The 15,748-nt window shown below is 46.4% G+C and overlaps 1 protein-coding gene across 2 annotated transcripts in view; it reads left to right on the top strand.

The window, feature by feature from the left end:
• The window catches only part of SIL1 (SIL1 nucleotide exchange factor), a 251,388-nt gene that overhangs the window by 66,327 nt on the left and 169,313 nt on the right, over window positions 1-15,748 (top strand). The window contains exon 3 of one of the 2 annotated variants that reach the window (XM_007461430.1): window positions 5,192-5,327. In XM_007461430.1, the coding sequence (XP_007461492.1) occupies window positions 5,192-5,327 (136 nt within the window). Of the gene's footprint in view, window positions 1-5,184; window positions 5,328-15,748 lie in introns of both variants that reach the window. The other variant, XM_007461431.1, reaches the window with a different exon arrangement.

Raw genomic sequence — 15,748 nt, 5'->3', positions numbered from 1 at the left:
TCTTTCCCTCTCTCCTTTTCTCCATGTTCTTTACACCCTCCTTTTCATTAACCCAGACCTCATTGCTGAGGGTTTCTATCATTGCCAAAGGCAGGGGCAGAATGCCTGAGAAGGCCCTGAGCTTGGCCTGGCTGCAGGGTGTCCTGGCCCCATTTCCCTGGCCTGCCCCACCAACAGCCTGCCCTTGATCCACTCCCAATGCCCTCTCTTTCCTCTCCCTTGAGATGCCCTGTCAGCTCTATCACAGTTTCACCTCCCCTGACCACCTTCTCCAACCCCAGGGGTCCCACTTAAATGTTGGGTAAAGTGCTGGAGGCTTTGGAGCCGGAGGGCCTTGAAGTGCAAATGACAATTGTGATGAATTTAATCCAGCTCAGCTGAGGTTCACCTCTGGCTCATGGCAAGCTTCCACCTTCTCTCTGAAGTCATTTGTTTTCTCTCCGCCTTTCTCCCCACTTTGTAGAGCAGGAGAGAATGTACAGTTAGGAGTCACGAATCCTTTTGAGCTTTTAATGTTCTTTGACTAAGATCTTGTTGCTGCCGTTTTTTTGGCCTCCTCTTCAAGGAGAATGAGACTGGGATCCCATTGGCCCCTGAGGGTGGGACTGGCCATGGCATGAAGTTGGGGCTGTTTCTGGCATAGCCTGGCCCAGAAAAGCACCCAAGTGTCTGGAGGGCTCAGGGCTGTGTCCCCTCCAACCTGCAGCTCATGAGGATCTGGGTGCTCCCCGTTATGAGCTTTAGCAGATGCACAATTAACAAAAGCGTGCTGATGAATTTACTTAAGGACTGTGTGTTAGTAAGTCTCTTGGATAATAGTCCAACCAAATAGATGAGCTTTCAGAGCCATAATTATTCTGGCCCATTTATATTAGCTCTTTTGAGTCTAATCTCAGAAAAATGTTAATACTGACTTTCATCAGCAAAAGCTGCTTTTATCCTTATGTCTGTTCCTAAGCTGTATCCATTTGTCATAATCTTTCATCATGTGCTAAGTACAAGTAGGAGTTGAAGCATCTTTTCTCTCATACCATAAAAATTGCTGCCCTGATGGCATTTAAAATCCAAATTATGCAGCCAGCCACCTTCACAACAGTGAAAATGGGTGGTGGGGGAGGTGGGAGTGGTCATGATCCTTTGTTCAGAGCCTGGAGTCCAGGCAAATGCTCCTAGTGACCTGGAATTGTCCTCCTCAAAGGCATTTGTACAGGTTAATGGCCACCCAGCAAAGGCTAGCTGTGTGTATCAGGGTATGATCTGGAGCCAGCCTCCCTTCTTGGCTCCTGCTATGGAATCTCCCTGGGCTGCCACATCTTAGGAGCAGTGCGAATGCTAAAGGGATGTGGTTGTGTGGTATACTGGCCTTCAAAAGGTGATGGATGATGAGGGAGGTAGTGGAGCCCAGTGGAAGGAGCACAGAGCCTTGGTAAACTCCCTTTTGCCTCCTACGTTGGCAATTTGACCATTTCTTTTTTTTTTCACTTTGACCATTTCTGAGCTTTGTTTCCTCATGTGTAAAACAGGGTTGGTACCTCCCTCTTAAATTTTAGTGTAGATTAAATGCGATTGTATATATAAAGCACCTAGCATTGGCACTGGCACAATATGGCTAATGGATGGTCAGTAAATGTCAGCTGTTATTTTTTAGTAAGGGTTGGCTGCTTCCATTGTTTAATTTAGGGCTCTGTCAGCCAGGCTCCTATCCCAAAATGTTGCCTTCTCAGTCTGTCTCTGTCACAGCATCCATCCACCTTCCTTGAGAGATTCATTCATTCTCTTGGATTTTGAAGGCTTTGGTCTTTAAGAATCTCTTACTCAGTTACAATTATAAGGAAGTGTGACATGGTAAGCTTTTGTCAGCTAAAACCTTAGCTGGGATTTCTTGCCACTTAAGAGGAAATTGGTATTTAGAGTAATGATGGCAGAGAGAAGAGAGGATTCAGCATGGAAGGGAGCTCGGAGAAGCCAACTGAGAGGTCACCAGAGCATGAGATTTACTTCAGAGCTGACCAAGGGCTGGCTGGCCTCCCTCACCTCTTGGTCTTTGTCTCCTGTTCAGGACACTGCTGGAGCAGAGAGAGGGTCGTCCCTTTCTCTGGGACGGTGTTTCTTTAAACACGGTCATTAAAGGGAAGGAGGATATGCTGATAAATGTGCTGGGGTGATCTCATTGACCCTGCTTCCTTCCCTCAGCATCCCAGGGCACAACCGTTAGAACACATGACTAAGAACAGAAACACAGAAGTGAGTCAGAATTCATGCATGCACTTTGGAGCCAGGCAGTCCTGGACTTCAATCTCTGCTCTTCTTTTCTCAGCAGTGTGGTTTTGCACAGGCCCTGTATGTGTAAAATGGGAATAAAAGTATGTGCTTCATAGATGAAACTTGGATGAGTTGTGAGGCATGGAAGGCACTTCAGACCAGTTCTGGGAATATGGGTAAGGGCTTAATAAATGGTAGCTACGTTATCATTACAGCCTCATCTCCATGATGCTGCTTTTCCTGAAAACCTTTTCTGCACTTCCACCTTTGAAGTGATTGTCCAGCTTGTAGTATGTTTGTGTGACTGAACCTCCCTCAGTGCTTGCCAAAGTCATTCAGAGCCAGATTTGGTGAACAGGGTGAGCTGACCAGACAGGGGAACACCAAATTTATATCACCTCTACTAAAAACAGGTGATCTGTAAAATAATGGCAGATTGTGAGTGTGAGTGTGTGTGTGTCTGTGTGTGTGTGTGTAGCTTAAAATATGGTTCAAAGATGATACCAAGCAGAAGCTTAAAAAACATTTTGAGCAGTGATGGGATTGTTGCAGAAAGCGTTTGGCTTTCCTAGGGCTTGAAGCATGTGTCTCAGTGGTTCATATCTTGTTGTAATCCTTCTTGAACCTACTCTATTAATCTCATTAAAGATCTAGAAAAAGAGACTTTCTCAGCCCCTACTCATCAGAATGAACACTAGCCTTGCCTGGATTGGGCTTTCTGCCATATTCTCATCATCACCATTACCCTTGCTTCTTTCTGCTTCTCTTGATGTTGAGGATTTGGTTACTTGATTACAGCTGTACCTGCCAGGAGTTAACTGGCTAATAGATACACTAAAGCAAGAGTTGTAATGTAAAGCTTAGAGATGTTTAGTTTGGCCCTCTTAGTGTTCTAAAAGTAAGAAAATGTCACATAAAAATCTGGATTTTTGTTTCTCATCAAGTTGAATGCCTTCATGGCAGTGGTAGAGCAGCTGAGTAGCAGCTGTGTTTCTTAGTCAAGGCAGGAGGACTCCAGTTTTCACAGTCCCACCACTCCTGGTTGTTTTTACACCTGGCACACAGCACTCATTTACATCCATCCCTGCCTGGCCTCTGGAGGCATTTAGTCCACATACTTCTGAGGTAAATCTTATTAACGGTCTTCTAGTCCCATGGTCTCGTGTATGGTGCTTTTGGCAGAGACTGACCAGCATGGCTGGGCCCTGGAGTCCATAGGCTGCAGATACTTAGTGGACAAAGTGGTCTTTGTTCTGGAGTGTGGGGCTAGTTCCTGGCTTCCAGCAAACTCTTTGGACTTGCCTCCAAAAGGCATCCAAAAGACATACCTGCTTGTAGGAGGAAGGCCTTCTTTTGTTCCTTTGTTGCGTGATTACAAACTAAGCCCTGGGCTAGGCAAGGGGTATACAGTGGTGAAAGAGACTGACACAGTGCCTGCCCTCAGGAAACTCAGTTGTTGAAAGTTTGATGTCCGTGTCCTTAGAATGCACGGAGCTTCCTGCCAGTCTGTCTTCTCTTTAGTCTCACACACATCTACTCTCTGTTCCTTGTTTTCTTTTTTCTTTTTCTTTTTTTTTTTTTGCCGTACGCGGGCCTCTCACTGCTGTGGCCTCTCTGCCGCAGAGCACAGGCTCCGGACACGCAGGCCCAGCGGCCATGGCCCATGGGCCCAGCCGCTCCGCGGCATGTGGGATCCTCCCGGACCTGGGCACGAACCCACGTCCCCAGCATCGGCAGGCGGACTCTCAACCACTGCGCCACCAGGGAAGCCCCCTTGTTTTCTTTTGAGCTCAGATTTGTGCTGGGGCACATTGAAAGGGATACATTGTTACCTCCCATGTAGGATTAGAATTGTTCAGGAGACCAAAATGAGATCTACGTAAAGTACCTAGCACAGGTTTGGGTTCATAGGAAGAATCCATGAAAAATACTTAACTCTTATTACAGGAAAAATTGGGAGGTGGAGGAAAAGTGATGGCGGGGAAGGTGGAAGGGCTGAAATAATCTCCCAGTGTTCTAGTGTGGGTTCCTCTTTGCCCTCCCAAATGTAATTTCCCAGAGCTCTGGAACCCTCTGGTTCCAATTTCCTGAGGCCTTACTGCTTTTATGCAAGAACAGGTTTAAAAATGGGACAGGAAGGATTGGAGGCTGGGAAGGAGCAAGATGAATAATACTTTGTATTTATGTTACATCTCTGTCTCCTGAGCTCAAAGTGCTCTACACCATCTCATTAATCCTCCGTGCTCTCCATGGGGTGGAAGGAAACAGGTTTTAGGGGCATCTTCCTCCTTCAGCCCAGCTGGACTTGCACCTTCCCACTTGTACGCCTTCTTCCATGGATTGGAATGCCCTAAGAGGTCATTTACGCTCCATAGGTACCCTGGGTAATGAAGGTACCCATGCCCTTACTCTGCCCTGCTGGGCTGCTTAGGAATTAATTGGGCCTTAGCTGCCAGCTTTTGTACATCTGTGTTGACCATTTGAGGCCTTACTTTCCTATTCATATGTATGTTTTTTCTTTTATAAATATCTTTAGTTTTTAATTGTAAGAGTAATAGGTATGAATTTTAAACATCAAACAGGATAGGAGCTTATCAAGTAAAAAGTAAAAGGCTCTTATTGTCTCATTTTGTCAACCCCTCTCCCCAGTATGTTCCCTTAACTCCCTCAAGGTAGTGTGGAACCTTCTGGAATTTTTTTTTTAATGCATATACAAAAGTGCCATATACACACAACACATACTGTGTTAATTTAACCATATCACCTCACTTGTACTGGTTCTGACACTAACCTTGTGAAAGGTCCAAACAGGGCTAAGGAGGGCAGGAAGGACAAGGAGGAGAAGAGTGTACTGCCCAGGCCATTTTCTTTCTGCTTGCCTGGTACCCAGCTGTGGTGGTTCATGCCCTGTTTTTCCCTTTCTCTGAAGGAGTTTGCACTGACCAACCCAGAGGAGAGCAGCACCAAAGAAACAGAGAGAAAGGAAACCACAGCAGAGGAGGAGCTGGATCCCACGGTCCTGGAGGTGTTTCACCCGACCCATGAGTGGCAGGCACTTCGGCCAGGTACCAAGCCCAGCGCTGTCCCCGGCAAACACACTTGAAATTCAAACTGTGTATGTCCTTTCTCCCCCCAGGGCTGTTTTGAAGGAACAGCCCCTCTCTGGCCTCCTGGAGGGGAGTAGGGGTGGCTGCTGCTGCAGAACTCAGGGACCTTCGTTTCCCTGCAGAACAGAAATTGTGGCATCTGAGTGCCCTGGAAGGAAGGCAGGTGGTGGGTGGCCGAGCTTTTGGAGCAAGTGATAGAAAACTTTCTTTCCTTGCACTTCTGAAGCACAGGAGAGGCAGTGACATGTGCCTCACTCTGCAAATGCTATTTTGGGCTCTGCTGCTCGGCTCAGTGCTGCTGAAATATTGTTCATGGGAGAGTCCGGAGCACTGGTGCGGGACACCAGTTTTCTGTTGTTAAAGGAACCTGTGCCAAGAAACAGGGGCTGTTCCTGGCCTGGTTTTTAAATGGAGCATCCTCAGAAGGAGCAACTTTCTAACCCTTTTATGGCCCTGGGCCCAGGGCTTAAAATAATAATGAAAAAAGCCAGCAGTTGTGGTGTTTACCACATTCAGATACTGTGCTACGTTCTTCATGTGCATAATCTTGTTCAGTCTTCACAATAATAGGAGCTATTATTGTCTTTATATTCAGATGAAAACATTGAGGCTCAGAGAAGTTAGGTGACTTGACCTATGTCATTCAGCCAACTTGTCCTATGTCATTGACCCCAGCCTGGACCCATCTTCCTCCCACTTGTCCTTCTAGAGTCCCAGCTGTCCTTGGCTGGAGCCCGACTCTGGTGACACTTGAGCCCATTCTCAGGAGTAGGCTATTTGCGTTCTGCACTGTGGCGGGTGGATGGCAAGCCCTGGCAGCTGCCAGAGTATAGTTTCATCAACTCCTTGCTGATATTCATCACCATGTCCTCACTGCCCCCATTGCTGCTGTGCTGGCAGGGGCAGCGTTTGCTGTGCCAGCCAACTATCTGGTAGCAATATCAGTCCTGCTGGGCTTGCATGCGGGTAGTTGCTGCCACAGAAGAGTGATGAATCACCAAGGAAACCAAGTAGGTGCTAATGGAGTTGGGTAGAGGGAGATTTTAGGGACAGAGGTACTGGGTTTAGCAGATCCAACCTCTGGCTGCCCTCCTCCACCTTCCCTGAGAACTGAGCCCCCCTGGTCTTTGGGGACTAAAACTAGAGGGGCTCTCAGGGTGTGGGAAGTGGAGGATGTACGCTGTATCCACTGATTTTATGTGATTAAAAGTGCTTGTACCACTTTTAACCAGGCAAGTGCCTTGAGCCGATGGAGGTCAATGTCCTGTCATCCCTACTCCTACTGTCTCTTTTCCTGTGGCACCCTTCAAGACCCCAGTCCACATTGTAGAACAAGCCTGAAAGTTCTGACCCAGGGCCCTTGCCCAGCCTCTGGGCAGTGGGGCTCCTGTTCATGGTTAAGCAAAAGAGCCCTTTTTGTATCTTTGGGGAGGGAGGGCCAGAGCCTGTGTAACAAGGGCAGGCTGAGGGCTCTGAGCACCTCCTGGAGAATTAGAGTGGAGTACTGATTTTTATATTTAACTTGTTGCCCCATTGACATCATCTTCTGCCTTCTAGTTTCTCAAGAGCCCCTTATAAGTTGTTCTGCCCCAAAGTCCCTTGAAGCTGCCCCAAAGGCTGGGATGTTGTGCTTGAGCACAGACACTCAGCTCTGGGGACAAAGCAAGTGTAGGTCCAGACATGCTTGCCCCATATTCCAAGAGTGTTTTTCATTTCACCTACACTCACCCGCAAGCAGGACCAGTGAGGGGAGGGAAAGTGAGAGGTTTGTTATGGCCTCAGGGTTTGATGTGTGGTGATTCAGAGTCTGATACTGTCGAGGTAGACAAGACTCTCTTAGGTCCCAGGACAGGATCAAGGTGTTCTGTGTGTATATTAAGGTTTTATATGTTATGTCTATTGGTAGGAAATTGACATCTCAGTGGTCTGTGTGGATAGCTGGCACTTGCCTTTAATCAGAGTATATTTAATTCACCACATAATGAATGCTGCCTGGGAGCTTCCATCACAGCTACTGAAAGGTTAAAAGGAATGTAGCCAGTCCCAGGATGAGTAGATAAATGAGGAGGTAGTATAATTTAGTGGTAAAGAGCACAGACTTTATTTTATTTTTTAAAGATTTATTTATTATTCATTTATTTATCTTATTTATTTTTGGCTGTGTCGGGTCTTAGTTGCAGCATGCAGGATCTTTGTTGAGGCATGTGGGATCTTTTGTTGTGGCACTCGGGGTTGTGGTGTGTGGGCTTTACTCTAGTTGTGGCATGCGGGTTTTCTCTCCTCTAGTTGTGGTGCGTGGGTTCCAGAGTGCGTGGGCTCCGTAGTTTGCAGCACGCGGCCTCTAGTTGAGGTGCGTGAGCTCAGTAGTTGTGGTGTGCAGGCTTAGTTGTCCCGTGGCGTGTGGGATCTTAGTTCCCTGACCAGGGATCGAACCCACATCCCCTGCATTGTAAGGCAGATTCTTTAGCACTGGACCACCAGGGAAGTCCCAAGCACAGACTTTAGACTGATCCAGTCCTGGGTTCAAATCCTAGCTTTGCTACTTAGGGGATCTTGGGCAAGTCACTGAATCCTTCTGCCCTTCAGTTCCTGCATTGGTGATGTTGGGGAAATGTCCTGCCCTGCCTGCTGCAGAGGCTGTTTTGAGGATTCCCAACATGTAGACGTTACTCAGTACACAGCAGTTCTGATTTTTAATGGTAAATTTGCCATTTGTGCCACTCCTTAAACTTGATTGTGGAATTGGATGCCAGTGAGGGTACATGAGTATGTAGCCTTCCTGTCCTCTCTGGCTTTAGATAGGGAAGGGAACTTACGGTGACAAGGAGAGACTTCCATGGTCATGGGATGTTCTCCCTCTTTCCTTCCAGGGAGATTTTTGATAAGGTAGCAGAAGGGGTTAATACAGCATTTCCTGCGTGAGAGCTAGGCGCGTGGCATAGGAAGATGGTGGAATATCTTTTGGGGACTTTTAAGAGAATGGCAAAATGGCTAGTTTATGTTGACAGTTATTGATTTCAGTTCAGTACCTTCTGTCTCTTTAGGTCTCTGAAGGGAGGACCTCATCTCTGTTGTCCTCAGGTCTCCAAGGAGGGGATACTGGGCTATGTGGTCTAGGCTCATTTGAAGGCAGATTTCCTGACTGCCTGCTGTGGCCTGGAATACCAGGGGACCAACCCGTAACTTCATGGACCTTCCTACCAGGCCAGATAGGAGTTGGGCCCCAGTCACTTAGCCCTGGAGCAGCTGTAGGTCACCCTCCTGAAGTCTCCCTGCCTCTGTTATTACTGTCAGCATCCTCACTGCGAATCGCTTGTTCCTGGAAGTGATTTTCCTGTCTCTTTCTCTCTCCTGGTTTATTTTGGGATCTGTCATACCTTACGGAGGCACAGCAAGCATTTGAGTGTGGATTCAGCATCAGCTGTTCACAAGCAAGCAGAGGAAAGCTGTTTGCTGGCAGGTCCTGTGGGTTCTGGGCAGGGAACTCAGGAATTTGTCCTAGGGCTGAGGACCCCTGTACCCCAGGCTTTGTGCCTGTGCACTTGTTATTAGAGAAAACTGGTCACAGCCAGATATTGTGGGCCTTTTGCTCCCTGGGCATTTCCTGAGATCCTGCTTTGTGCCAGGCACTGTACTGGTAGCCAGAGACAGATAATAGCTCACATTTACTTAGCATTGACTGTGCCAGGCATCTTTTGAGGGCAGGTGCTATAACTACCCTCATTTTCATAGACAAAAATGAGTCTCAGAGATAAGTGACTTAGCCAAATGACCAGTAGGTGGTAGAGACAGAATTCAGATCTAGTTTTGTTTGGCCCTAAGCTTGAGCTCCTAACCACTGTACCATAATGTCTTTCTGGGTAGCAAATGCGACATGACCCCTGCCTTCCAGCAGCTTATGGTCTCACAGAGGATACAGAGAGAAAAAGTGTTTTGGATGTCCTGGTTTGTTTTGGAAGTGTCCTGTGCTCAGTGAGGGCACAAAGGAGGGTATGGGGAGGCCAGGCCAGGGCCTTCTCTCTATCCCTGAGATCTTGGTAGAGCTTTGAGTCAAATTTTATGATGCTAAACTTCCAAACCCACCTTCAGTTCTGTTTTTGAGCTGTGTGGCCTTGGTCAGTTTGATTAGAATCTCTGAACCTTAGTTTCCTCATATGGAAATAGGGATGAAACTACCTACTTCACAGAGATGGTGTGAGACTGAAACAAGATTAACGTGTAAAATGTTTCACTCTGGGCCTGGCACATAGGAAATATTCAATAAATGGCTATAGTTGTCATTTTAAAAATATACCTTTGCTGCTGCTTCCCTTTCCTTGGGGACCTGAAGGAAAAGTGGAGGCGATGAGGCTATCTGAGCAAAGGCTTCTCTTGTTCTGCCCCTTACCCAGTGCTATATGTTGGCCTCATATGGGTTCAGGGAAGCTTAGACTTGGGGCTTCTTATTGACCTGAGGTGACTTCCAGGCTCTGAAATACTGTGTGAGAGCCTCTGGAATATTGGCATTAGCACAAAGAGCCACTTGATGGGAGCATGCAGGAAGCCTGTGCAGGAACACGTTCATGTGAGGGGGTTAAAAAAAAAAAAGTCTAAATCATCAACAACTGATGAGAGCAATCCAAGAATTACAGAGCACCAGCCATCTGGTCAGATCATTTCAGATCTGCACGAGCAATAGGAGGGAATTGAATTTTAAAAACCTCATTTATGGTAGACCAGCTACTCTGTTTCAGGCATTTAAGGGAGGATTCTGATTTCCTGCAGGCCCTGGACATCTGTCTGAAGGAACACCTGACTCTGGTCTGGGTGACTCTGCAGGATTGTCTTTGTGAGGCCTTTGGCCCCTTGCAGCTTAGAAGAGGCTGTGTGATCTTCCAATCCTCAGACACCAACTGGGTATCCAATAATTCAATTCATTTCTGACACTATCTACCTGGAATTAGTGTCAGATCCCACAGTTAAAGGGCTCAGTCCCACTGCCTCTAATTCAGATGCTAGTCACAAGTCCCAGGCCACTGGACTTGTGACTGACCAGCTATAAATTAGGGATTCCCACAATTCCCTCCTCAGGTTTGATAATTTGCTAGAACAGCTCACAGAACTCAGGAAAACACTTTACTTATGTTTACTGGTTTTTTATAAAGGCTACAACTCAGAATAGCCAAGTGGAAGAGATGCATAGAAGGTATGGGGCGTGGGGTGCAGAGCTTTCATGCCCTCTCTGGGCACACTGCCCTCCCAGTACTTCTAGGTGTTCACCAATCAGAAGCTCTTGGAAGCCCTCTAGGGGCTTTTATGGAGGTTTCATTATTTAGGCGTGATTGATTAAGTCATTGGCCATTGGAGATTGAACTCAGTCTCCAGCCCCTCTTTCCTCCCTGGAGGTGGGGCTAAAAGTTCCAACTGTCTAATCAAAGCTTGGTCTTTCTGGTGACCTGCCCCCATCTTGAAGTTACCTAATTCCACACACACACACACACACACACACACACACACACACACACGCACGCACCCATCCCGCCATCCCCCACAAGAGTCATTTCAGGAACCAGGGATAAAGACCAGATACTTTTTTTTTTTTAAAATGCCACAGGCTACAATTGAGGTGGGACTAAGGGGCAAAGCTCCCAGTGCCTTCTGCCACCTACCCAGCTCTGTGATTGGGAGGCAGGTGACCCTCCCTTCCTCCCGTAGTCAGGAGGGATCTTCCTTACAGGTTATCTTATTCCCCAGGATGGTCCACAAGAGTGTGACCTGCTTGTGTCTCATCGTTCACACACAGGCACACACACACACCTTGAGGCCTATGAGCGGTGGGTGAGAGTAGGGGTATTGGTTAAGGGCAGTTCATACCTAAGCTCCTCTCGCTCATGAGAGTGGGGAGGTTGGGACTTCTTGGCTGCCTGAGGGAGGGCTATAGCAAGGGGACTCTGTTGGATGATCTTTCACCCTGGCTCAGAGCAGTGCTGGAAAAGTGGAGCAGGGGCGGGATAGAGGAAACTGCATGCCTTTTGTGTGGTGTGGTAATCTGTGTCCTCTCTTGAACACAAGTTGCTATCTCCAACAACTTTTCAGTATGAGGTGTTCAGCAGAGCTTATCTTTGGTGCTGCCTCCTTCTGCATAGTGCCTTCCTCCCCTACTTTGAAACCTTTCAAGTCTTCTGGGGATTCCCCGAGAACTTCATTTGTTTCTCCCCTGCCTATACTTCTAGTCCGTCTCCCCGACTACTGCCACCTCCCTAGCCTTTGTTAAGCGTCTCTACTCTGAGCATCTCCTTTACTCCTTATCAGTATGAGTTTGTCAGGGAACTGCTGGGGGCATAGCAGGATGCCAGGCCTCTTGAGACCTGTAGGAGCAATGTCAGAGGCTCCAAATTACCCTGTACTGGGAGAGAAAATAATGGTGGGCTGGAATACATGAAGGCCCCACATGGCTCCATAAGGACAGTTTAGAGCTCTTCATTTCAGAGAGACACCATTTCCCATATGTGGACTTCTCCCAGGATGGCTGACCACTGCCCCATAGCAGCCAAATTCCATACCCCCCTGGGGGGAGCTGGTGGAGGCCAGGGCAGGATGGCCACTGTCAAGGTTGAGGCCACTTTGAGACTAGCTGGCTGAGCACTGTACTGGCACCAGAGCATCTCTGCCTGGGCTTTGGCCTTAAGTACCTGGATGGGGCAGGCCAGGGTCAAGTTTGCAGTCTGTGGACTTGGATGGTTGGACATCTGCTTTCTAACAAGCATTTATATGCTTAATGCTCACCCTAGGCCCTTATTCTCCCCTTCCTCTCCTTCCTCCATCTACTGGTTCTCTCTGAGGTTTAATAAAGAGTACTTAGAGTTGCACAGCCTCAGCTTTCAAAGATCGGGACCCGCAAACTGACTTAAATAAAAAAACTTAGACTGGATTAGGGATAATGGAAAATAAGCTGCCAGAACCAGTTCTGACCCTCATACCCAGGGCTTGGCTTTAATTCAGAGAATCTGTGGAGCCTCCACTTCCCTTCTTTCTCTAATATTGCCCTCGCCCTACTGGCTAAGACTGTCTAGGCCATTTCCAAGGTTGGGATTAACCAGGGCTGGGAATAGCTCTCAAGGACTGACCTGGAGCTTTTCCAGAGCTTGTTCCATTCCTAGGTTTGTCACAGTACTGGAGGTAGGACTTGATTGGTAACTTAAGAGGAGATAATATTTGACTAGGTAGAGAAGAGGACAGGTAGGAGGGGAGGATGACATGAACTCTCACTTTAAAAGTGAGAGTATATCTACCTGGTAGGAGAGGCAGAGATGTGTAGCAGAATAATGGGATGGTGGTGGTGCGCAGCATCCCCTCTGTCAGGATAGGGGGTGGTAGGAGGAAAGAGAATTGAAAAGCAGTAGATCTAACTATGTGAAAATAAGTGTGTAGTTTAGTCCATTCAGGGCTGTGCCGTGAATGGGAGATGAGGAAATGAAGAAGCACGCTATAAACTCCTGAGTCTGAGGAGTTTGAAAATAAGTGGAAGAAGAGAATGAAAATGGTAACTTCACAGATAGCCACACCAAAAAGTTCATTTCTTGTTATACTTGTTGAACTCCTATAATATTCCAGGTATAGTGCTTGATGTCGGAGATACCATGGTGGGCATTGACAGAGGGGCTTGCCTGCCTGGGCTTATGGTGTAGGAAGACCCCAGGCAGGAATATAATGCTGCGAGAAGACAGAGGTGTGGCCCTGAAGGAACATCTTTCCAGAGGCAGCTCTTCATTTCAGAGAGACACTGAAGCCCTGAAGCTGAATGGAGAGAGCTTTTGTGTACGTTGGAAGGCAGAGGGGGAAGAAGGCACTGTTGACAGATTTGAAATCCCAGAGAGAAGATCATTGATGAGGCAAAGTTGTTTAGGTGGCAGATGGAAAGACTTGGCCTCTTGAATGTGATGAGCCTTGGAAATTTGAAGCACAGCCTAGACAAAAACAAGGAAAAGTACGAGAGATGTAGAGGGAAATTGAGGAAGCTTCCATTAGACGTCTTCGATTTTCTGAGTCAAGCCAAGGGTGGGGCTTTTACCTTGGATGATGAAAGAGAAGGGTGCTTAAGGAATGGCGAGGTTAAGGAATAACCAGTGAGGAAGTTGCTCAGACAGTCAAGAGGTCAGAACTAAGCATTGCCCAGCATCAGGGGCAAGTTGACGACTGACAGCCTGACTTTGTTCTGGGCCAGGACCAGTGGGCTTGGTGACTTTCTAGAGCAATGTGAGCCCTGGACAGTGGTTAGCTGAAGTGTGAGGAAAGATGGGTAGATCATTAAGAAGACCGTTGGATTGTCTTTGGGATTGATGAGGGAGACCTTTAGCCTATGGGGCAAGCTGGAGAGCTTTAGTGGAAGCTCCTCTGAACCTACTCTAACCTCCCCTCTTCTGAAACAGGGATTATCAAGACTCTTTGAGGCTCTTGGCAGTGCTCAAACTCAGAGTTCGGGTGGTACCCCACTAGCCACTGATCTTCTAGGCAGGCCTGAAAAGAACCTGAATGAAGCAGAGCTTGTGTGCAGTGGGCTCTGTAATCTGTAAGCCTTTTGTTCCTTGTGCTCTGATCAGGCTGATTTTATTTCTGTTCATGTTGGGGTTTTGCTTTGTTACTTTTCATAGACTAGTAGGTTGCTGGTCTTGCCTTATTTCCCATAATATGTTGATTTGAGACAAACAAATTGATTTATATTTTAATTTCTTTAGTTCTCAGAATAGTCTGTTTATGGTTTGTATAATGCAGTTGTTTGAAAGGAGAGAATCATTTCTTTGGATTAAAAAGTTTTCAGATTTGATTACCTGTGGCCATAATTAGTTTATCTGAGCAGAGGTGAGGTTTCTTGTTTTAACATCTTTATTGGAGTATAATTGCTTTACAATGGTGTGTTAGTTTCTGCTTTATAACAGAGTGAATCAGCTATACATATACATATATCCCCATATCTCTTCCTTCTTGCATCTCCCTCCCTCCCATCCTCCCACCCCTCTAGGTGGTCACAAAGCACTGAGCTGATCTCCCTGTGCTATGCGGCTGCTTCCCACTAGCTATCTATTTTACGTTTGGTAGTGTATGGTAGTCCATGCCACTCTCTCACTTCGTCCCAGCTTACCCTTCCCCCTCCCTGTGTCCTCAAGTCCATTCTCTAGTATGTCTGTGTCTTTATTCCCATTCTGCACCAAGGTACTTCATGACCTTTTTTTTTTGATTCCATACATATATGTTAGCATACGGTATTTGTTTTTCTCTTTCTGACTTACTTCACTCTATATGACAGACTCTAGGTCCATCCACCTCACTACAAATAGCTCAATTTCGTTTCTTTTTATGGCTAAGTAATATTCCATTGTATACACGTGCCACATCTTCTTTATCCATTCATCTATCAGTGGACACTTAAGTTGCTTCCATGTTCCAGCTATTGTAAATAGAGCTGCAGTGAACATTGTGGTACATGACTCTTTTTGAATTATGGTTTTCTCAGGGCATATGCCCAGTAGTGGGATTGCTGGGTCGTATGGTAGTTCTGTTTTTACTTTTTTAAGGAACCTCCATACTGTTCTCCATAGTGGCTGTATCAATTTACATTCCCACCAACAGTGCAAGAGGGCTCCCTTTTCTCCACACCCTCTCCAGCATTTGTTGTTTGTAGATTTTCTGATGATGGCCACTCTAATTGGTGTGAGGTGATACCTCATTGTAGTTTTGATTTGCATTTCTCTAATAATTATGATGTTGAGCATTCTTTCATGTGTTTGTTGGCAATCTGTATTATCATCTTTGGAGAAATATCTGTTTAGGTCTTCTGCCCATTTTTGGATTGGGTTGTTTGTTTTTTTGATATTGAGCTTCATGAGCTGCTTGTAAATTTTGGAGGTTAATCCTTTGTCAGTTGCTTCATTTGAAAATATTTTCTCCCATTCTGAGTGTTCTCTTTTCGTCTTGTTTATGGCTTCCTTTGCTGTGCAAAAGCTGTTAAGTTTCATTAGGTCCCATTTATTTATTTTTGCTTTTATTTCCATTTCTCTAGGAGGTGGGTCAAAAAGGATCTTGCTGTGATTTATGTCATGGAGTGTTCTGCCTATGTTTTCCTCTAAGAGTTTGATAGTGTCTGGCCTTACATTTAGGTCTTTAATCCATTTTGACTTTATTTTTCTGTATGGTGTTAGAGTGTTCTAATTTCATTATTTTACATGTAGCTGCAGCTACAGTTTTCCCAGCACCACTTATTGAAGAGGCTGTCTTTTCTCCATCGTATATTCTTGCCTCCTTTATCAAAGATAAGGTGACCATATGTGCGTGTGTTTATCTCTGGGCTTTCTATCCTGTTCCATTGATCTATATTTCTGTTTTTGTGCCAGTACCATACTGTC

This window comes from Lipotes vexillifer, unplaced genomic scaffold (assembly GCF_000442215.2).
Source record: "Lipotes vexillifer unplaced genomic scaffold, Lipotes_vexillifer_v1.1 scaffold217, whole genome shotgun sequence".
In the NCBI taxonomy this organism is placed as follows: Eukaryota; Metazoa; Chordata; class Mammalia; order Artiodactyla; family Lipotidae; genus Lipotes; species Lipotes vexillifer.
This window is presented reverse-complemented; position numbering and strand designations above follow the sequence as displayed.